Source organism: Arachis hypogaea, chromosome 9, assembly GCF_003086295.3.
Source record: "Arachis hypogaea cultivar Tifrunner chromosome 9, arahy.Tifrunner.gnm2.J5K5, whole genome shotgun sequence".
Classification (NCBI taxonomy): domain Eukaryota; kingdom Viridiplantae; phylum Streptophyta; class Magnoliopsida; order Fabales; family Fabaceae; genus Arachis; species Arachis hypogaea.
In genome coordinates this window covers 104,984,432-105,008,352 of record NC_092044.1, presented here as the reverse complement: position 1 = coordinate 105,008,352, position 23,921 = coordinate 104,984,432, and the positions used below count along the sequence as shown (strand labels likewise).

At 35.4% G+C, this 23,921-nt stretch overlaps 2 protein-coding genes and 1 long non-coding RNA gene across 6 annotated transcripts; 2 read left to right on the top strand and 1 right to left on the bottom strand.

Moving 5' to 3' along the window:
- Positions 1-290: 290 nt before the first annotated feature.
- Positions 291-22,712, top strand: LOC140175359 (uncharacterized). Of its 3 annotated transcripts, XR_011866020.1 has the most exons (5): positions 291-613; positions 743-803; positions 15,571-16,347; positions 21,157-21,258; positions 21,616-21,864. It is a non-coding gene; the product is annotated as an uncharacterized lncRNA (long non-coding RNA). The 3 variants fall into 3 exon arrangements; XR_011866022.1 differs by lacking the exon at positions 15,571-16,347 and having other exon boundaries at positions 324-613; positions 21,616-22,712; XR_011866021.1 differs by lacking the exons at positions 21,157-21,258; positions 21,616-21,864 and having other exon boundaries at positions 324-613; positions 743-1,491; positions 14,804-15,862.
- On the top strand, positions 1,962-5,853 carry LOC112711471 (protein FAR1-RELATED SEQUENCE 5). The gene is made up of 4 exons (XM_072203384.1): positions 1,962-2,019; positions 2,659-4,887; positions 5,055-5,231; positions 5,621-5,853. Exons 2-4 carry the CDS (start codon positions 2,659-2,661, stop codon positions 5,648-5,650), a joined length of 2,436 nt encoding a protein of 811 aa, XP_072059485.1. The 5' UTR covers positions 1,962-2,019; the 3' UTR covers positions 5,651-5,853.
- LOC112711475 (uncharacterized) lies at positions 5,863-8,542 on the bottom strand. Of its 2 annotated transcripts, none has more exons than XM_029289189.2 (11): positions 8,406-8,542; positions 8,226-8,321; positions 7,732-8,127; positions 7,535-7,636; positions 7,345-7,442; positions 7,146-7,230; positions 6,917-7,012; positions 6,740-6,829; positions 6,530-6,664; positions 6,314-6,435; positions 5,863-6,208 (listed from the first exon to the last, which is right to left on the bottom strand). In XM_029289189.2, the coding sequence occupies exons 1-11, from the start codon at positions 8,409-8,411 to the stop codon at positions 6,001-6,003; spliced, it is 1,434 nt and encodes a 477-aa protein (XP_029145022.2). In that variant the 5' UTR covers positions 8,412-8,542; the 3' UTR covers positions 5,863-6,000. The 2 variants fall into 2 exon arrangements, with proteins under 2 accessions (XP_029145022.2, XP_072059486.1); XM_072203385.1 differs by having other exon boundaries at positions 7,732-8,118.
- Positions 22,713-23,921: the final 1,209 nt, after the last annotated feature.

The window sequence follows — 23,921 nt, the reverse complement described above, 5'->3', positions numbered from 1 at the left end:
TATTTATACTTCTTTGGTTTTCTTAGTAGTATTTTTGTATGTCTATCTTGCACATTATGTATGGTTCTAAAAATCAGACCGGACCGGCCGATTCAACCAGAAAAATCGGGAATCGGTTATCTAACCGATCCGGGTAATGTTGAAAACTGCCTGACGTAAAACCGATGAAAAACCGGTCGAACTGGCGGTTAACCGGCGAACCGGAAAAACCGTCCGATTTTTTTCGGTTTAGTGGTTTGCAACTTCAGATGCCAAACAACGTCGTTTTGGCATTTTTCTAAAAAAAAAAGAAAAAGAAAGAGAAAGGCGTACGCGAAAGTCCTAAGGCACTGCCACTAACCCTAATCTGAGTAATCCCCTCCCCCCTTCTTCCCCTTTTCCCTAACCTAATCTGAGCATTCGGCGCCAGCCTCCATTCACCCACCAAGGCCACCATAGCCACCCACAGCCATCCACAGCAGCCGCGACCACCACCGGCCGAGCCCGCCTCCTCGTCGCCACCCACAACCATCGACAGCAACAGCGACCACCACCGGCCGAGCCCGCCTCCTCGTCGCCACCCACATCCATCGACAACAACATTGACCACCACCTCGCTGACGCTGAAAATCTGGTACCTACCTCCTCGCTCTTTTAATCTCGTCGGTGCTGCGCGCTTGCTGCATTTATGATTCTTCGACTCGGTGTTCAACATTTTTGTGTTCAATCTTTGTAACTCATGCCTTTATCCTTTTGGTTACAGACTATGGACGCGTTGAAGAGTGAAGAAGTATCGGCAGCTGTTTTGTCTTCCACCAGATGAAGTAAGTGATTTTCTATGTTTTCAAGTTAGCTGTTCTAATTTCTTAAGGTTTTGCTTATTGGTTTACCGATTACTGTTATAGCATAGAATTGAATAGAATTGAATGGTATTCTAGTCAAATTTGCAGTTTTTCGGAAAGTGTTTGTATATGATCGTGTCCTTATGTCACTTCTTGGCAAAGCATTCAATGAAGTCGGGTTGGGAAACCTCATTGATGAGATGCTCAAAAAAATTGCTTATAAGTCCCAGGTCAAAAGTCTCTTATTTTGCAAATTGTGGACCTTCTCTTGATTAATGGTGGATAAGATTGTTCACACACCCTATTTATTTATCGACACTCCTCCATGAAGGTTTTTTACTTTCATTTCCTTACTCTCAAGTAATATTCAGACTATTGAGTCAATTGCTTCCTTTTTTAATATATAAATTCTTTAGAGGTTAACTAATTCTAATGACCTTGGACCCTGGTGGTGTATAACTAAAGGAACTATCACTCAAATCTTCAAAAAGTTCAAAACTAAAGAACAATAATTTCGGATAGCCTCAAATCAAGAATAGTCGGGACTTTGCAAAATAAGAGACTTTTGACTGATGGCCTGTAAGCAATTTTTTTAGAACCTTATCAATGAGGTTCCCCAACCCAATCTTATTGAATACTTTACCCACTTTCTTTCATGATATAATGAGAGGCGGCTACTCACATGATGATGAGTGTTTTGTCTTCAGGCAAAGATAGTACTTTAAACCTATGTAACCCTGTCGTGTGTTAGGATGACATCAATATTGTGGGACCCATTAAAAATAATGAATGTACTTAGAATAACATGATAATTAATTTAGTTTTAATAAACCAAGTAGATGAACCCAATGGTTCATTCCGAACTGAGTAAACCGAATTTGTATTTTGATTTTTTTATTTAAATTAAAATTTTAAATGAAAGTAAAATAAAAAATAAAACCTTCTGACCCATCGATAAAACCCAATCTTCCAATGTAAGCTAAAGAAAACAGTTTCTTGTGTCTACATGGGAAGTGAACCATTCATACCACCTTGCTGGTGTGGCAGTTCGAAGTATTTGTCCGAAGATGACGAAGACAAAGTACGTTTGGTTATTATATACAAGGTTGATATAGTGAAAAAAGTTTAAGTTTCCTAAAAAGTTGTGAGCATTGTAGGTATCTGGAGATCGAAGAGTGATATCGTTTCAGCAGCTCTGGTAAGTTTTCTGCCCATAACAATTTATTTCAAGCTCAAAGTATGAATAGATACGGGATATACATTGGCAATGGAAAATACTAGATGCATTGTTTTATTTATTCATTAAACCAAATAATTATTTTTAAAATTTGTGGTAGCCTATTTTTTAATAAATTTCATTATTTAACCCCTATCCGGTTATGTGTGTGCCTTTGTTAATAATTTTGTAAAAGCTAGTTCTTTAAATAATCGGTAATAATTTTGTTAAAAAATATATCCAAAATAATCATATTTAAAGAATTATTTGTGAAAATAATATTTCTTAGACGACGAAATTTTTGAGGTAGTTGTCTTAATGAGTAATAGATGAAACTTAAATTTTATGTTGATGATACAAGAGAAAACAAGAGTTTTAGTTTAGTTTTAAGAGTCCCTCCCTATGTGGTTGTTTAAGAATTTCTATTTTCATGTTTGAAAACTGAATTACTATCAAAATATATTTATTGGATCCTTGTGTGTGTCGTTGTAATGTAGAATTTGACAATGATTTTTTAATGCTAATTTTATCACAGCAATGAGTTAAATTTGAAATAGGATTATGATTATGTTTTTGGTTATGATTTGATTTTACGTTTAACAGTTTGGTTTGCATTAGGAGATGGATATCGAAGGAGAAGCAACATACTTAGAAAGTGACGAGGGAGGCCAAAACATGAAAGAGACACAGAAGAATGTGAGTTGCACATGTGCATGTCGTGGAAGCAGTAGATATTGTGGTGTTCTAACAACAGAGGACATAAGAAACCACTCATGGATGACATCTGATGCAGCATATGAGTGCTATGTTAGTTATGCTAAAAGTGTTGGGTTTGGAGTCCGTAAGGGAGATGCTGCTCGTGGCAAAGATGGGAAATATAGAAGGCGACGGTTCTTTTGCAACAAGGCAGGACACAGAGAGGAGAAATATTACAACAATCCGAATAGGAAGAGGGAGCACAAGGCAGAGACTCGAACTGGTTGTGAGGCAAAGCTGTCCATTTACCTTGATGAAAGTTCTTCAGTTTGGAAGGTTAGGAAACTAGTTGAGGAGCATAATCATGAGTTAATACCACAATGCCTTGTCCACCTAATTCCAAATCATCGTCGTTTGACCGATGCAAACAAAGCTCAGACTGACACAATGATCATGCATGGACTCCCTACTTCTCAAATTATGGGATATCTAGTTGGACAAGCAGGTGGGTATCATAGAGTTGGCTTTTCAAAGAAAGATTTGGATAATTATATAGAAAGAAGTAGACGGGCAAGGATTATTGGTGGCGATTCAAATGCTACCATAGGATACTTGAGTGGCAAGGCTGATCTAGATCCGATGGCGATGGCACGCTATAGTTCTACCCTTGAAGATAGATTGGGCAACTTATTTTGGGCAGATGGAATGTCCAGGGCTGATTACCAGTTGTTTGGCGACGTCCTAGCATTTGATACCACGTACCGAAAGAACAAGTATAAAAAGCCACTGGTGATATTTTCTGGTAGTAATCACCATAGGCAAACTTGTATTTTTGGTTTCGCTGTGTTAGAGGATGAATCAGGACCGACTTACACATGGTTGTTGAAGAACTTTCTGGATGTTATGCTGGGTAAATCTCCTACTGTTGTGGTAACCGATGGAGATGAAGGCATGAAAGAGGGTATTGCGAATGCATTCCCTAATGCTACCCATAGATTATGCGGTTGGCACCTTCACAAAAATGCAACGTCTAACATCAAGGATCCAACATTTTGTGCAGAATTTAAAAAGTGCATGTATGGCAAGTGGCATCCCGATGAGTTCGAGCTCCGTTGGGCTAAGATGGTAGATACTTTTGGTCTGCAAAATAATGAATGGGTTAACATTCAATATGCTAGGAAGGAAAATTGGGCTAGTTCTTACTTGATGGACAAATTTTGTGCTGGGTTTAGGACTACCTCACGATGTGAGGGCATCAACAATTATGTGAAAACTTTCATTAACTCTCATCATTGTCTGTTGGACTTGGTGACTAATCTTGAACGTGCTGTTCGAGATTACAGGAACAATGAAATGGTTGCCCAATTCAAGACTATCTATGGTGAACCTGTGTTGACCACCGGTTTAACCAATCTTGAACGTAGTGCTGCAGAAGCATACACGAAGGAAATATACAGGTTGGTTAAAAAGGAGATTCAGGCCGTGGTTGCACTTGAGTTAATAGAGGATCGAAGTATATCCACAACAATGATTTATAAGGTGTATCATCATGAGAATAGGGATCGTTTGTACACTGTTATGTATGATCGCAATGACAAGAATATAGAGTGTGAATGTAAAAGATGGAATAGTGAGGGCATTCCTTGTAGACATATGTTTTGTGTCATGAAACGGGAAGCTTGTAAAGAAATTCCAGAGAAGCTCATTTTAAAGAGATGGACTAAGAGAGCAAAGCATTTTTCCAATGAGACAAATGTTAGGCAAAGCGAGATTGAAAAAGAGAGAGGGTTTTTAATGAGATTTGCAGCATTGTCCGTGGCCACTACCTGGATGTCTTTCATTGGAGCACAAGAGCTTCCCCTTTTCCATCACACGATGAAAGAAGTGTGCAGATTGACAAGAGAGATTGAAACAAAGACCTCAAAGAAGCAACGTACGGAGGAGGCACCTACACAGAGCATTATTGGTGACCCAAGTGTTGTGAAGACAAAAGGCGCACCTAAATTGAAGAAAGATGAAAAAGGGAGGAGGAAGTGTAAAAATTGTGGGAAAGAAGGTCACACAAAGAGGACTTGTGCTATTAGTGGGAAAGAAGAAACCCATGCAATGAATGAAGAATTGAACACCACAATTGATGAAGCTAAAACTCATGAGGTTATGAGTGCTTCTAGCACAGCTTACTTCTTACTCACACAAATAGTAATTTGTCTTTTGGTGGTATTTTACATTATCGTATTTGTAATTGAATTGTCATGATGAAAATTAAAAATGCATGCTCCAATGAATTATGTAGTGACCTGATGTGATAATTGCAATGGCAGATGGATCCTATTGTAGCTTCACAGATGTCGTCAATCATCGGCAACACACCACCTAACGAAGATGTTGCTAGAGATACAAATGAGTTAAATCCAAGGTTTAGTGTTGTTAATTGCATTCCCCTAATATCCAACAACTTAAATGAAATACCACAAGGGTCTTATCGGTGGATGCTACAGGTATGATTTATGCCTAAAGTAATCACAGCTACAAAATCAGATTTTAATGAATTGTGCAATGGTTCACGAAATATGTCACTTGATTAGGATTTGAAAGAATATTATTTATGTTTAACTTGGGTATTAAGGAGCATTGTATGGTTAGTTGCAAAGATGGTGGACTCTTATGAATATTCTTACAAAGACATAAACATGGCTTATTAGGTTATGCACAAGATTGGAGTTTGAAAGCATGTTATTTATGTTTGACTTAGGAGTTAGGAATTATTCTGTGGTTGATTGCTAGAAAGAACTATGGTATTGAATTATTCAAAATCCATATCATATTCACTTATGATATGATTTAGATAATTTCTTTATGCCAATTTTGGATGTGTTTTTGTGTACAGGTAATGCAAAATCGTATGGCAAACAAGTGATAAATGGACCCGTCAACATGGATGCTCGGGGAGATCATTGGCTGCAAAATTATTTTGCTTCTTTTTTATATGTTTGAGTTTTATTATAAGACTTGGTGCAGCCTAGAATGAATTTGTCATTAAATTATTTGTGTGACAAAATATATGTTATGTTAAATGAGGAATAGTTGTCAATGAATTAATGAAATTGTCTTTCAAAAGCATGGTGCAGCTTATTTGTGAACACCCATTTTGACAAAAGATGAACTTAATCGCATTCAAACTTTCAAATTACAGTCAATTTCATATCGTTCCTTCAAATGTTAAAATGCATCTAGGACAATTGCCTAATCTTGCTAATGTCAAATTTCTCAACTATGAAGTACTGCATTTGTCATCTTTGAATCCCAATTTGTGATTGCAAGCTTCTTCATCTCCTCCACAAGGGGGTTGCACCCTTGCATAACCAAGTCCAAAGCAATGCGCATGCGGGTGTAATCATTCACAACCTGATTCTCCAATGGCTTCCATAGGTTTGACAATATCATCCATTGTGCGACAAAGACCCCGCAGTCATTACTGCACCAAGTAAATCAAATTTAATGGTCATTATTGAAAGCAACTTCATATTATTTATATGTAATCATGAAATGCAAAAGTGATACACAAAAATTCTATACACACCTATCCATTTTCTGTTGTGGAACCTTGGGTTCATCAAAATCATATAAGGTAATGGACTTAGTTTTAGCATTCGGCAACTTGTACAGGGACTCCTTGGATAATATGTTGTCTAGCAACTTTGCCTAGTGTAATAAATAACTGTAAAACTTTAGAAACGTTTTATGCCATAGTAATTTTAATTCCTTAAATACAACGAGAACTAATATAGTGCCCTACCACTGCCTCCATAGCATCCATTCGTGATGGCAACAGATTTTCACACTTTAGTGAATCCATGTAAGACACTTTCTCATAAAAGCGATCAACAACCATCAGAAACCAATGATCGTCAATATGTATGGGGACATAGATCTGAAATTTATTGGAGTGTTTAGCAGATTGGAATATTTAGGAAACTACCTATGTGTAAAACATTGAAGACTTTACCATGAGTAGGTTGTCAGCAAAGCCTGTGTACGTGCTTCTAATATAGTCTATTGTACCAGCAGAAATATTTGTATGATGCATCGCAATTTGCTACATTAATAAAGAAAATTGTATAAGCTAATGAACTGTTGCTAAGTTTGAACAACTATACAAGTGGCTAGTATAATTGAAATTTACAGCAAAGGTGGGAGGTAGCCACCACTTGATCCCAAGTTTTCCTGGAACAGGTCCATGTGTTCCTTTCGACATCATTGATGCAACAAGTGTGAGCACCTAAAAACAAAGACACAATTTTAAACCAGTGTGAGCACCTAAAAACAAAGACACAATTTTAAACCAATATCATTTGAGTAAACAAATACATCACCAAAAAACATGAAAAAAAAATAAATTATGATTTCCATACATCTCCAATGACTTTACTTCCTGGTACAAGAGTTAAAAAGATCTTTCTTGTTCCTTCACAATGGTCATTTGGCACAAGAATCTCGCTGCAAAAATCAAAATGTCCATCAACCTTAAGTTTTTACAACCGAGATTGATGCATCAATTTTTGCTACTACAACATGAACTTTATGTGACAAACACATTGTCAGAGAACTTACTTGGGGTCAAGTCCGCTGCCAAATATATATGCTACCATTGCCAACTCTGCTCCAATGAACATCATACCTTTTGCTGGGCGAAAGTTAAGGTCCAAGCACTACAAATACAAACTTGGACTTTACTTACTATCATTACTAATCATTCTATGTATGTTTAACTCAATTAATAGACATTCAGCAAGTATAATACCAGTGGCATCTCTTCTCCATCCATATAAGGAGATATGTGAGAGTGATATAGCCAAGGACGACTCCGATCAAGCTTCGTATCTTCACTGACGAATAATTTACGCTGTATTTCACAAAAAGAAAACAATGAAACATAGACCAACTTGCATTAAAGATAGAAGAGTAAAAATATAGAAGATTTTTTTTAGTTCACCATACCTTAATATGTTTATTTTGTGCTTTGACACCTTTCTTTACCCATGAATAATTTTTCCTCTTACGTAGCCGCAAAATAGAATTGTCATTGCACTGTTTTAGTGAATCAGTATATTCATAATCTGACTCTTCGCCAAATTGGGGACAATCATTACTAATATCGAAAAGGGCTTTTTTTATCGAGTAACGCCGAGTAGGTCTCTTCCTTTGATTGGTGGATACGGGACCACTACTATGAGTGGTATCCATTTCATGTGGTATTTCGACTGGAATGGTTGGAGTGGGACACAATGACTGTTGCAAAGGTTGTTTTTGTCCAAGTCCAATGATAGTAGCAGACAATTCTTGCAAGTTCTCCAGAACCACTGACTTTACGAGCCTTGTAACGGCCTGAAACAACTATAAACAACATTGCTTTCACTCCAAAGAAGGGTAACAAATAAAAAATCAGCACTAAAATTGGTCCTTCGTTAATTGAAAAATTTAATGAACCTAACCTCTTCACTAAATAGATTGTCATGCAACATTGTAACTTTCTCATGCGAAATTGCTGATTTTGCTGGACCTTCGTCTAGTTGTTGCTCATCCTTTTCCTTTACAAAATAAACAAATAAATAAATAAAAATGAATTAAAAGCTTCAGTTAGACAACCTCTCATAATATTTAAAAATTCATACCTCCATGATAGAAATGAGCACCAAGAAAGCAAATGATTTCCTTTTCTTGAGGTACGGCAAGAGAAGCAACAATGGCGTTAACTATGTATGAAATAGCAAGGTCATTACCAATTTTTAAGCATTGTATACCTTTCACATTCTTCAGTTCCATAATATTATTTTGTTGGGCTTCAATAGTTAAAAACATTTGATAAATGGGCCCATGTCATTTTTTCATTGGGAGTCTTTTAAATTAATTTATTTTGGATAAATGGAAAATAAATTAACAAAATTAAGTGTAGTTGTAGGTCTAATTTGGGTAAACAGCTTAACTAAGCTATTTTTTTAAAAATAACTTAAACAATAAATAATTATATTAAAAGTAGCTTATAAATAAGTTATTTTGTGTTTAGGTTTTTAGTTTCTAAAAGTACTTATTTTATAGAAATGTTATAAAGAAATAATAGTATTATTAGAAAAAGTTTTTTTTTTAACTTCTATAAAAGCTCCAACATAATTTTTTAGAAAACTGTAATTTGGTTTTGAAAATTACACTAAACATTAATACTACTATTTTTTATACTTAAATGTAAAAAGAAATACTTTTAAAATTTTTCAAACGGACCAATAATAAAATTGTAAATTTTTTATTTCATATTTTATTTTTTGTTCGGGTAAAAAATTAAATAAATTTCTAATAATAATTTATTTAAATATTAAGTTGTTAATCTAAAAAAGTCAAAACATAACATTTGAAAAATTCAAATTAACTTAAAAAATCCCGGCAAAATAAGATTTTGTTTCCCTCCGAAGATCCTAATATTTTCCCTCCATCGAGGTCTAATTATTATAGTCTAGCTATAGCCCTTTGCGTGCACAGTAAGTCCACAGATGTATGTTGTAGCACTGGCTTTTATGGAAAAACTGCGAGATGCTCATATGTCATTAGCTTCTTGTTGATGAAAGTCAACTTTTGGTCGTAACTGATTTAATAATTTTAATTTTTTATTTTTTTTATCAACATTACTCTTAACTGTAAAGGCGTAAGAGACTAGAGCGTGTGACAATGTGAGGGTTAGGATTAGAGATAACGGTTACCAATAAAATTATTTTTTGTTTTTTTATATATTTTTTATTTTATACGAACTCTTTAATAATTTTTACTATTAATATTAGATTTTTAAATTTAGTAATTTCAATTTTTAATTTATTTCTTTAAAAAATCAAATTACATTAAACGAGTCAATTTAGCTGTCAACTCAAACTAGTGGAATTTAGCTTATGTAAAAAAATGAGAATGCAAATCATATTTACCTAAAAAATTCTTTGAAAGAAATGTTCGGTAAAAAAAATCGAATTATTCTTAAATATATCAGTGGATTCAATTGTCTTATATCAAAATACAGGTCTCTTCCTCTTTTATATTAAACTCTTGCATCCACAAAATTATAACCTAAATAAGTGAATATAATTTGTGATAATAGATAATCACACTATAAAGTTAGATGAAAAAATTTGAGTAAGAATAATTATTAAATAATTAAATTAAATGAATAAGAGTATCACTAAATTCATAAAAGATAAATAAAATATAGAATTTGTACCTTAAAAAGATTAATTTTGATAAAAAAAAGATAAACTTATATTATTATTATATGAAGTAGTTAAAGAACAATATAAAATATTAAATAAAAAAATTATTTTAAATCTAACACTCATAAACAATAAAAAAAAACACTATACATAGCATTCAGTCGTATAAAAATTAATAGTCAGAGTTGGACAAAGAATTTGGTACATATATACTGTACAAGATGTCTCTGGTACGGGTTGAGAGATGGATCGGGAACTCGCAGGTCGAGGCGGGTGCCTGATTACCTGCAAAGACATTCCGACGCTCAAGTCAGGATGGATCTGTGAGGTGTACGGTGTGTGGAATGGATGATTACCTAGAGGGACCTGGGTCCTCTTATTTATAGGTGACGATAGATATCTTATCTTATGTTATCTTATTTGGCTAAGATAAGGGAGACGTTTGAATTCGAAAGTTGGTTGGGGTCCGAGTGGGCCGGTTCCTATTTTTTCAGAAGGTTTGGAAGGGCCGGACTCGGGTGACTGGGTTCATGTGGTTGCCCCGGATTTTGGGGGATCCGTGGGTCAGATCCGTAACATATACTTTCCTAAAAATTAATAATAGTCCAACTTTGTTCTTGAAAGATTATTAATTCTTTAAATTAGTCCCCAAAAGATTAAATTAGTCATACTAGTCATTGAAAGATAAAACATAAGTCAAATTGATTCTTCCGTTAATCAGATGATGATAAACCACGTTAAGTATCATGTGGCATAATAAGTTCATTGTTTCTAGACAAAAAATACCAAATAAGTAAACAAACATTCAGACGCTAACAAAATGATAACGGAAACATGTTATCAATAAAAAGATCCCAAAAAGAGGATTAATTTTGACAAAAATGACCAGCTATTAATTAAGTTAACTGGAGTTAAGGTTAAATGTTAAAGTGTCAATTAACAATTATCAAAATTACAAAAATTATCCATACTTTTAATTTTTATAATTTTAGAAACACCTCCATTTCAATTTTTTTAAAAATCGTAGCTCATTTTTTCTGAGATTCTTGTCTCTTACTTCTCTGCTCTACCTTTCTCCTTCTGAGCCAAACTCTTCTTGTCCTTTCTCTTTTTCTCCTCTTCTATCAAATCCGCCACCTTTAGCTTCAGCAGTATTGAAGTCTCTTCTACAGCAGTAGTATCTCACTTCTGGATCCGATGAAAAAGATGCTGAGGTGACCACCAAAAAATTTAAGATGGAATTTTTAATTAATTACCCAATACAACTGAAAAATCCAAAATTTCCCAACCCTAATCCCCCTTCTTTCCCCCTCTGAACCCTAATTTCGCCTCCCCGACACACCCTCTCACTCCCTCAACCTAAAAATCTTTCTGAACCCTAATCTAGCAAAAGATATCTCTTCCTTATCACACTCTCTCACTCTTTCAATCATGAATTGTCCCTTAAGATGACACTGGCGGACACAGAAGATCTGACGACGAGATGGAGACTGTGCAGTGTCGGTGACACTGACTCTGTCAGACTGAGAAGGCTGAGCTATGTTTTGAGGGATAGTGAGTTCAGAGTGTGAAACAGTGCATTGGGAAAGAGGGATTAGAGTTCAAAGGAAAAAGGGAATGGAATTAGGGTTCATAAGGAAGGATTTTGGATTAGGGAAGGGGGATTAGGGTTAGGGACTGGGAGGGAGGAATTAGGGTTGGGAAAGGGGGAGAGTGCATTCAGGAAGGGGAAGGGGGGAGTGCGTTGGGGAGGGGGAAGAGGAAGTGCGTTGCAAGGGAAGGATTAGGATTGGAGAGGATTTTTGCCATGTCATCAAAACGTAGTGGCTATGTCAGCATTGTGCTTATCGAAAATTTGCTTCAGTGAGCTCGAAGACACGCTTGTCAAATTTAATAATTTTTTAGGGGCCATTTTGACAATGAAGGTTGTGGTAGGCTTAGAGAAGGGGGGTTGAATCTATGCCTTCCTTTTAATTTGCTGTTTTGACTCTTTTTAAGCAAAGCTACAAATCTGATTCTGTTTGAACTCAGCAGCGGAAATTTATGAGACAATTTATTTTTGTCTCATGAATAACAGAAAACAGAACATGACAGAGAAGAAGAAGCTAACACCAGCATATATCCTGGTTCGGTTGCTTTGTGCTATGCAACCTACATCCAGTCTCCTCCACAAATATGGAAGAATTTCACTATAGTTAACAGTATTACATACACCAATTTCACACTCAAGTTCTAGCCTAACTTGACATTGGCTATGCTAACACCTAACTATCTTCTCTTAGTGCTAACCCAACTAAGAAAGGGATACCAAACAAGTACAAGATACAAGACACTTAACCAACCTAAAGAAATCTGAAAAATAACTCTAGGCTTTTCTCTCAAGTGTATCTCTCAACCTTTTCACTCATGGCTTTTTCTTAAGCTTTCTCACTTTGCCTTTTCTCTCAAGAAATTACAGAAAGATAAGCTTAGAAAAGTACATTACAATCAGAAAAACATGAAGGAGATTGACTTCATCAACAGCCTCTGTGCTATGCGAAAAACCAGATTAGCAAGCCTCTGATTCAGTTCTTCATACTGGCGGAATGCACCTTTGAGTAGGTTACACTGTCCAGTTAGTTGAACTTCTTCAAAGAGCTCTCTCAGAACAAACACCTCAGGTTTACTGGTTTTCTCTCCTTACCTTGAATGAACAGCAAGTTCTTCTTTTATCTCCTTGCATGTTCCTTGGTTCTTCCTCCAAGGTCAACATCTTGAGCCTTGAGCTTCACCAACCACAGATTCACTTTTTTCTTTTCAATCATCAAATTGGAACCTTTCCTTCTGACTTTTCCAACTTGACCGAAAGCCATGAATATGTAACTGAACTTGTTTTCCAATGGTCAACCAAATCTGAACCCTTGAATACCAACTTGGTCCCCAAGTCTTGAATGAGACCGTAGATACACAGCAGAATAGGGCAGAGTGCAATTTTCCCTTCACAGCCATTTTCGGATAGAGCAGAGAGTAGGGAAGAAAGGATGAAGATCTGATTCATGCAAGATGATATGGTTTACCTTTCTTAAGCTTGATTTAGCTTGGGATTTCTGTTTTAGCTTCTGTGCTTCAAGCTTCAACTCTCTCTCTCTTGCTTCTTTGGTTAATGGCTTATGGAAGAAGCTTTTCTTCTCTTTCTCTTTCTTGCTTTTTCTGAAATCTTGATGTGACTTGATTAGAAGGAAGAAGAACGTTGCTTTGGTTGGAGCATTATGGTGGGAAATGAAAATCAATTCGGGTTTGGATCATGTAACCCGTTTGGCCCATCTGATTTCTTTGGCTTCTTCCTTTGCTTTTGCTTGGGCTTTTTATTTTGCTTTCAGCCCAATATTCTTTGCTGAATGCCTTTTATTCCATTTGGGCTATTACCATTTGGCCTGCAATAATAAACAATTAGTTAATTAGTAGATATAATTAATCAACACTAATTATTTATTTTGCTCAAAAATAATGTTTGTCATCATTAATTAATTTAGTTAATTTCTTAACTCAACAGACAATAACAAAAGTCAAGTACCATTTTGTCAGCGTCGGAATCTTTCGAATGCCGATTTGATATTTACCACTTTTATGTAAAGGGAGTTTTGTTTATTAAGATCTAAAAATTGATATTAAAATTAAGGTTTAATTACACTGTCGATCCCTATATTTTATTAAATTTTTTAATTAACTCTCTATAATTTTTTCCTTTCAATTGGGTTCTTATAGTATTTTTAATTTTATAATTATCTCATTCTTAGTGTAAAAAATGTTTGAATTATCTGAATATTTTTTCGTAATATGAAGGTATTTATAATTAAAAACCTAACTAGATCTTTGCCACAAGTATTTTGGAAGAAATATTCTATTAATTTTAACATTTTTTATATGAAAAAGAACCTAATTACAAAATTAAATATAGTTTAAAAACTTAATTGAAAAAAAAAAGTACATAGACCTAATTAAAAATTTGATAAAATTATAAGGACCAACAAAATAATTAAGTCTAAAATTTGTATTAAAATTATTAAGAATTAATATTATGAAGACAAAAATAAGAGAGATTTATATGGGAACTAATTTGATTAATTTTTTAAATTTTAGGTATGAAAATAACTTACTGCATTATTTCAACAACTATTTTACTCTAAATAAATTTATAACGTGTCAAATAACACGTAGTACATGTGGTATGCCATGTATTCCTGACATGACACATCAATCAATTATCTTATAATACGTAACATTAACCTATTATGTCATTATCTAATTTTTTACCAGGATTTAATATAAAATTTAATTTATCTACTATATAATGATTTAATAATTAAAATTTATTAATAATAATTTTCTGTCTAAAACATTTTTTACAAACTAATTTAGTGTATTAATATAAATTTATTATTTCGGGCATAATAAATTAATAAAATAAATAATTAATTACATAACGAGGTATTTTTATGGGCCATTGCAATCTGTTTTTTTTTTTTAAGACCACTGTAAATTGTGTATTTGAACATTAAACAACTGTTTTTAATGTTTTGAACAAGCATCACTATTAAAAAGCCCACTTCATTATTTAATTCTTTTCTCATTTTTCAAACCAGCGGACCAGGTCTATGTTCAACCGATTTTTTGTTCTTTGAACCAGACCAACCAGTATATTAATAAAAAAAACCGATGGGACCACATGTTTATCTTAATTAATGATACACTAACTACGAAACACGTGTGATCATTCTAATATTGCCAACTCAGAATATTTACATGAAGACAAAACACCCATCATCATGTGAGTAGCCGCCTGAGAGATATCTCTTGAAGTCTTTGGGGTAGACATATTTTGGATTTGTTTTGAAATGAAATTCCTCTTACCAACTTATCCTTCTATTGTAATGTGTATCTTATCTACACACTTTGCTTACCGTGTGAATGAAGTGTTTGAATTGTGGAGCAACCATTTTCGGGAGTGCTTTCCTTAATTATATTACCTAAAACTCAATGTATCATATTTTAGTTTTGTAATTTCAGTCCTCCAAAATCTGAATAATGTTGGCTCAACATTTTCTTAGTAAGTCATTCTTACAAAATTTCCAAAATTAGTTCTGTACCATTTATATTTAAATTATTTTTAGGTTTTTTTAATAATTTTATTTAATATTTAATTAAACCGGTTGAACTCCGGTTGAACTCCGGTCGAACCAATGAACCATTGAACTAGTAACCTCACTGGTTTATTGACCAGTCCGGTTCTCGCAACCTTGACATTATGTGATGCCTATTTTTATGAAATTACGACTTATTTTTACATAGAGTAAGGAGCTTATCAAATCCACTATTTTGGGAGAATAGGGATAAATCATTTGACTTGTGCCTAGCTAACTATTCATGGTGATTGCTTTCATAGGTCTACTTTGACTTTACCTCATAGGTTTTTAGCCTTATGTAGGTTAATTTTTGAAATAGATATGATGATAAAAAATTTATAGACAAAGTGATTTATTTTATGTATAAGGGTAAATATATGGTTGGTTTTCTCTCTTTTCAGTGGTGATAACTCTCTTCCTCTTTTTTTCAGAGGCAAGAATTCTAGAAGGGCATGTTATATCATTCAGTTGTTATATCCACAAAGAGATATCCATTTGCTTTTTTGTTTCAACGTGTGTATTTCTATACTTTGTGATCACTTTAAATCATGTCTAATTATTATTCTACTGCAAGATTAAACAGGATGAGTATTTTAAAAAGGGTAGTAAAATTACAACAGAGAAAAGGTGAGTTAGTTTTTTTCTTTATTAGCTCACAAGATGAGGATATGTTAACTAATCTAATGTTCTTTGCTAAATTAAAGCATCTTATTTTCTGCTTAATATTTTCTTCTATTTATTCTTGGTTTCTTTTATAGTTGTTAAGCCAAGAGTTTCAGCTCAGGAAACTCACTTCTCACAGTAACTGATTCCATGTTACTTTTTTAGACTATTATATTTTATATCTTTTCATTTTCCCAAATTAGTTATGCATGCTATCATAGATTTTGCATATATTTTTTATCTTACTTTGCAGCTGACTCCATGCGGTTAAATTAGTCTCCTGCAACAAATTTATTTACCATTATATCAGGTTCTATTATAAGAAAATATGTAGTCTCAAATTTTGGTAAGAGTTGATATATAAATTTATTCTTTTTGTCTCAAATATGCTAATTGATTGTTCTTGTTTGTTCGACTTGGTTAAATGCTATACTTCTTTGGAGTTATAGATCAATCATCAGAGATTTATGATGCTTCTATAAGTATTGCACCTATGCTTGATGACGCTCATGATCATCCATTATTTGCACAAAGTGAAATGCAAGGTTAGTTTCTTGTGAGGTCTCGACTAAATAATAATAATAAATTTAAAGAAGAAAAATGAGTATAATCATATGGGGCAACATAATGGCGTCTTCAATCAAACATACTTGAACAAGTACAATAATGAAGTAGAAAATAAAGGAAAAAATATATAGCTAGAGAAAGATTTAAACCAATGTTCTAAAAACCGGTTCGAACCGGCCGGTCGGACCGGTCGAACCGTGAACCGTTGAGAAAAGCGGTTCGAACAATAAACAAAACCGTAGATTTCAGAAATCGCCATCGAACCGGTGAATCGGTCGGGAACCAGTCGGTCAAATCGAACCGTGATCCGACCGGATTTTAGAGAAGGCAACTAAACGTTGCCGTTTCAATCCCCAAAAATCCCTAACTATTACTCCGTCGCATAGCCAAGCCCTAATCGATCTCCTCAGTCCTCTCAGTCTCGCACACACACTCAGTCAGGGGGAGGGCTCCTCAATCTCATCGAGCTCACCTCCGTCCAGCCACCGTCTCGTGCCGCCGCCGTCGTCGTTCCTTCGAACAGCCACCGCCTCGTGCTCGCTCACTTCGCCTCCATCGCGCAGCAACCAGTGCAACCTTCGAAGCCTCCATCGCGCAACCTTCGAAGCCTCCATCGCACAGCAGCCATCGCGACCTTCGAAGCCACCATCTACTGCTCTGTCTCCCTCGGTGTCTCTCGGTGTCTCTGTCTCCCTTGGTCGCTCGGTGTCTTTGTCTTTGTCTCTCGGTGTCTCTGTCTCCTTCCACAACCACTGTCTCTTGTGTGTTCTCTAGGTAATTTTTTTTATTAACTATGAATTTACGATTGAATAATTACTTGATTCTGTGAAGTTCTGTGAACTCTGATATAGTGATATCTGATCATAGTTTTTTATTGCGGATGGCGACTCATGGCGGTGAGCCAAAAATCCGCCATAAAGTTATAGCGGATGGCGTTGCGGAAAATGGCGGAAATGGCGGATTACCTAAAATACACATATATGTACAAAAAAAACATGCAGAAAAATTGCAAATATAATAAACTATAAAATCTATCTATATAAGCAACTTTCTAGTCATAAAACATCTAATTAATATAGCAAATATAGTAGCAAATTTAGCAAATAAATATAACATCAAGTTCAAATCATAACTCAAAAGTCATAAGCAAGCCATAAAATAGAAGACATAAAACATAAAAACTATAAACCATCTACATTCTATTTCTAGCTCTCATCAAATTCATCCAAATTAACACGATTATTATCGTGTCCCTCTACCCCCTCATCATCCTCTGATTCAGTATCATTGAATTGAATCTCCTCTTCTTGTTCTTCTTCATTTTCAGAATCCTCTTCATCTTCAAAATCTGGTTCTTCTTCCTCTTCCACAATTACTGCTTTTCCTTTTCCTTTTTTTGAAGCCTTAGACCCACTTGGTCCACCCTTTGCACCACCTCTTGCAGTTGCAGGTTCTTTTCTTTTTCTATTTTGTTGTCTTCTAGTATATGTCATAGGCTCATGTCCTCCCATTGCTTCAAAAACAAGGTTCCAACTCAAAGTGTTGTCATCTTGATGAACCAAATCAGCATCATCATCCATATTATCATCATCTCGAAAGGTGGCAGTCCCAATTTCTCCCACTAACCACTCATTACACTCATCAATGTCATTGAGTGCAATAGGGTCAACTTCATCTTTAAGGTTGTACCTCTCGATGAGTTGTTGGTTATACTTTATGAAGACCAAGCTCTCCATCCTTTCATGATCAAGCCTATTTCTTTTCTTAGTATGAATATGCTCAAATATACTCCAATTGCGTTCACATCCAGAAGCACTACAAGTCAAGCTCAAGATCTTGATAGCAAGGTCTCGCATGTTTGGAGTTTCATGCCCATATGTCCGCCACCAAAATGCTATAAAATTAAAATAAATTTGTCTAAGCCTTTAATGGAACTAAATTTATAAAGTTTTGTAAAATTTATAACAATCTTACCGGGTGAAATCTTTTTCCTCTGAGATTTTGCAAAGGATGATCCAAAAAGTCCATAGCCGGCCTTATATAGTGCTTGCTCCTCCAATATCTTCTCTTGCACAGCTACACTTGGCACCAATCTAGTGATGCACTCAAACCATCCCTTTGTAACTTCTAAATCCAATTCAATGCGAGGATTATCATAAAACAAATCCGGATTCAGAAAATGACCAGCTGCATGCAACGGACGATGAAGTTGGCAATTCCATCTGTTGTCAACGATTTTAAAAACTTCAGAATATTTGCTCACATCATTAGAAAATGTTTTCATGATGCATTCCTTTGCCTTCTCCATTGCTTCATATATATAACCCATTGGCGGCTTCTTCTCCCCATCAACAAGTCGAAGCACCCGAACAAGAGGCCCCATGATCTTAAGGGTGTACTTGACATGATTCCAAAAAGAGGGCCTAATAACAATCTTTGTTGCCTCCCTCCCTTTTGCCTCCCTTGACAACTTATTCCTTACCCAATCATCCGAAGTGAACATTCTTCTTAGATTTCCTTTCTCCTCATAAAGCCTTTCCAAAGAGAGAAATGAAGTGGCAAATCGGGTGACTGCATGCCTCACCAATTCCTTGCCATTTGTGAATTGTCTCAACATGGATAAAGTGCTAGAGTGGCTATAAGTGAAGCTAACCAAAGAAATGGCACTTTTTATGGTTTTTTGGATTAACGGTAACTTCCCAATGTCTTCAAGCATCAAATCCAAACAATGGGCAGCACACGGGGTCCAAAACAAATTCGGTCTTTTCTCCATCAGCAACTTACCGGCTAGAACATAATTGCTCCCGTTGTCAGTTACAACTTGAACAACATTTTGCTCCCCAATTTCCTCAACAATACCATCAAGAAGCTCAAACATTTTTTCACCCGTCTTCACATAATCAGAGGCATCAATAGACTTCAAAAACATTGTCCCAACAGGAGAGTTTACAAGAAAGTTGATAATGCTCCGTTGTCTCTTATCCGTCCAAGCATCTGACATAATAGAGCAGCCATACTTTTCCCATTGTTCCTTATGACCCTTCAACAAGTCTTTGGTGTATTCTAATTCTTCATTAAGGAGTAGCACCCTTAGAGCATGATAAGTGGGAGCAGGTAAATTAGGACCAAAGCTTCCAACAGCCCACAACATTTCTTGAAAACTCTTCAATCTCACTGGATTCAATGGAATCCCAGCTTGGTAGAACCACCGGGCTATGTATCGATGAACTCTACGAACTGCTTCCTTATTACATGCTTCCTTGATATTCTGTTGCCTCAATTTCTCCTTTTTGTTTCTTGCAATGGCAGTTTCGGGTCTTTTCATAAACAAGTCCATTGGACCTCTCATAGAACTTGCCCCCCCTCTAGCTGCTGCCATTGGAGTTGGATTTGGAATTTCATCAATTCCTTGAGCATCTTCCTCTGACAATCCAAAGCCCAAACTATCTAAATCAAGCTCCCTAGCATTGACACTATGTTCCTCAGTGCTTGCCGGCGTAGAACTTTGTCTTCCTCGATTTTTTTTTTTGGTTGTAGAACTCCCATAATTCAGCAATAACATCCTTTGGGACCATTTTACATCCAGCAACATTCCCAGGCTTAATCATTAAGTGCTCCTTTGCCCGTGTAATTCCTCCTCTCGTAATTTTTCCACAAAAATTACATATGGTGTCATTGGTATTTCCCTCTTCTACAGCAGTAACATATTTCCACCCTGGATCAATCCTACTGGCACGGACAGCAGCTGCAGGACGAGCAGCAGTTCCAGCAACATGGCCAGCAGAGGCAGAGGCAGGGGCAGGGGTAGGAACAGGGGTAGAGGCAGGGGCTGGTCTAGAAGTTGACATGATGAACTGAGCTGAAAGGAAAAAAAATTGGAGGAAGAGAAGTTTATGAGGGAAGAGAAGGAGAAGGAGACAGGGAAGTGGGTGAACTGATTCACTGAATGAAAAAAAAAAAGAAACGGTACTTCTACAAACCAGAAAAAAGAGGGAATTGTGGTGATGAACGGCGGTGACCACCACCGGCGACGGTCGGCGACGAACGGCAACAGGCGGCGGCGACGGACGGCGACGGGCAGTGGCTAAGTTCAGCGGTGATTGGAGGCAGAGAGAAGAGAGAAAGAGAACAGAGAAAGAGCCGTTCTGGAGGTTGAAGGCTCGTTTTTGAACTGCAGCTGCTGAAGGTGGGTTACACTTTCATTTAGGGTTTTGCAAAATTACCCAATTACCCCCGAATTTTTTTAAAAAACCCGAAAAAATCCGCCATTTTCGCCATTCTCCATGGCGGACCGCCATGGCGCCACCGCCATTGCGGCGCCTTTTGCCCCGCCGTGATAAGCACGTTGCGGTGGCCTACATATGGCGGTGAGGTCAAATCCCGCCACGCCATTCCGCCATGGCGCCGCCATGGCCGCAATTTTAAAACACTGTATCTGATATGTGGTTTATTGATATAGTGAAGTTTTGTGAACTCTGATTCAAGTCATTCAACTGTGAACTGATATGGTGATATAGTGATTGAATAATTGTTTTTCTGTGAACTGTGAAGTGTGAACTAATATAGTGATTGAATAATTGATTGAATAATTGTTTGCCTGTTTCAACTGATTTTTCAACTGAATAATTGAAATTGAAATTGAAATTCTGCAACTAATTGATAGGTAGGTTTTGTTTGTTTATTTCTCCTGAATTGAAATTGAAATTCTGCAACTAATTTTCTGGTTTGAGTGAGTAAGAGTCAGCTTTTTCTGCTATTTAACTTCATGTTGTTTTATGGGAGTACAGCTTGATGGAGCTATTAAGGAAGCTTTTGATGTGGCGTACAACAATATATATGCATTCCATGCTGCTCAAAAGACACCTGAGAGAATTGTTGAGAACTTAAAAGTATGTATGTCATTTCAATTCTTATTCTTACTTTGGATCATCCATGTTTTATTAAGTCAATTTTTTTAAACAGTTGAAAATAAATTACTTAAAGATATGTCAAGTGGTGTCCTTTTATGACAATTGTTGCTTGCCAACTTTATTTAGAAAAGGCTAGATATTCCTAGAAAGATTAAATACAAAATATGTGGAAGATTTATTTTGGTTCTAGTTAGATGTGCATTACTGCCCCTGATTTATGGATTTTCACCATTATGTTTGTGCCAAGTTCTTTGATTTTGTAATTATGCTTATGTGTTTGTTCATTCTTGGGGTGTTACACCAATATTTTTGCTTTGAGTCTTCTGAAAATACTAGGAAATTCAATGCAAGCGAGCTGCAAGAAGTATTGATTCTGTGGGTCTTTATGTTCCACGAGAAACTGCTGTATTACCATCAACAGCTTTGATGCTTTCTATTGTAAGTGAAATTTTTTATCAAACTTGAATCAGTTGGATGTTGGCATGTTTATGTTTGATTGGCTGTTTTTGTTATTTGACTTTTAAGTTTGTATTTGAATGAGATCATAACATTCTGATTTATGTAACACTTTTAATTGGGATGATATTTTCAGATTTATATTAGACTATAATTATGTTTTAATGTGTTTATTTATATTTTATTTACTATTTTATTATAAAACGATTTTTTCGATTTAACCACGGTCGAACCGGTTGAACCTACGAACCAATGAACCAATAGCTAGAGCGGTTCGATGACCGGTTCAGTTTTCAGAACTTTGATTTAAACTTGCCTACTAGCTATCCACAATCCACCACCAGCAACAGTACAGCACCTTGCACCTACACTCAGACCAGCATCACTTTTCACCAGCGCATCCAGACTCTAATATTGTATCTAAGTAGTAGAGCAAAGGAAGATTTCAACATCATAGGCAAAGAAAGAAAGACATTGAGAGAGAGCAAAATAACAAATAATGACCAAGAAAATAGAACACAAAAACTCACCACAAATGCAACAGAGCAGTTATCTAAAGAAGGAACAGAGTCACCCGGAGACAATGAAAGGGAAGCACGAGCACAACCTTCGAAAGAATAGAGCCACAAGACGTGACTTCAACCCGCAGCAGAGGAGAATCACCAGCAGAGCCTGCAGCAGAGCAGATAGAAGAGAGTGCGAGGAGAGTGTCCAACGAAAAAGTGATAGGGCGACGGCGTTTAAAGATGAGTCGATGGTGGTTTAGTTTAGCTTAGGGTTTTGGGTGAAATATGTGTTGATTAGGGTAATTGATTTAGGTGAAATTGAATGAGAAAATTTTGGAAGGATTTCAAATAGCTTCTATGTTATTTTAGGTCTGACTCATTTGTAATGTTCTAATAATCAAACTTCTGTAATTAATATTTATGTAAATTGTTACTTAATTATATTATTGCAATTTAAACTATTAATTAACCTACGTACATTTTATTCAATTTCTATTATTAGGAATTGAGCAGTGAATTTTTTGTATTAATTATTTTATCTTCTTAATAAATTAATTTTAAATGATAAATTTTCTTCTGTTTAAAAGATAAATTTAAAACTACTTTTATTCAATAATAATGCAGTTTAATTCGGTTAGAATAGATGTATTATTATTATTTCATTTGAATTTTACTTTGAATAATTATAATTTTTAATATCTGGAAGGCTATATAAATACTTCTTAGACGTTTGAATATTTAAATAATTAAATGAATATTAATGTATTTGTTTTTAAGTTAGTATTATAAACCTTAAATATGAATTTTTGAAATGAAATATATGCAGTTGATTATTTTTTTTCTTCTTCTTTGATCCTTGTTCAAGAAAGACGTCATGGGGCGTACAGAGTCAACGGGTTTAAGTTTAGCATTATGGCAAAGGATGAAGGGATGAAAATCCAAAATAGTGGAGTATATGTCCCGTCTAATACATGAAGTTAAGCAAGCATGCGTGACAAAAAAGTAGATGTTGGTAATGTTCCATATTATGACAAAATAGTAGACATAATTGAATTGAATTACAGCTGTCAGATCTCAGTTGTATTGTTCAAGTGTGTTTGGGGGGATACGACTACTAGTAGAGGCATCAAACAAGATCATTTGGGTCTTACTAGTGTTAATTTCTCTCGTTCGATACACACCGATGATCAAGAAGACCATGAATAGTACATATTGGCGTCGGAGACTCGTCTCGTATATTATGTGGATGATGAAGTAGATAAAGAATGAAGTGTAGTGTTCATGTGAAGCCACGAGACTTGTACGACACGGGAGAAGAGAATGAAGAAGCTGAAGTTGATTTTTCTCCTCAGCCAAAATTGAACATGTTTGCGGCAGGTGATATTGAAAACTTACAGTTGACCAGAAATAATGATATAGAAAACTCCACAAATAATGCTTCTGAAAATATCGACGAGGTTGCATAATGGAAATAGGATTAAAGTCAATTTACTTTAAAAAGGGTCTTCGTGTAATTAATGTGTTTAATAATCTTAATGGTGTATGTAGTTTGATGGTTATATCACGATTGGCATTTTCAGAATTTAATTAAGTTTTTACTGAATTGTTGGTTTTAATAAATAAAAGTCATTTTCCATTTCTTTATATGATTTATTTAGAAAAAGTTATCTTACAACGAAG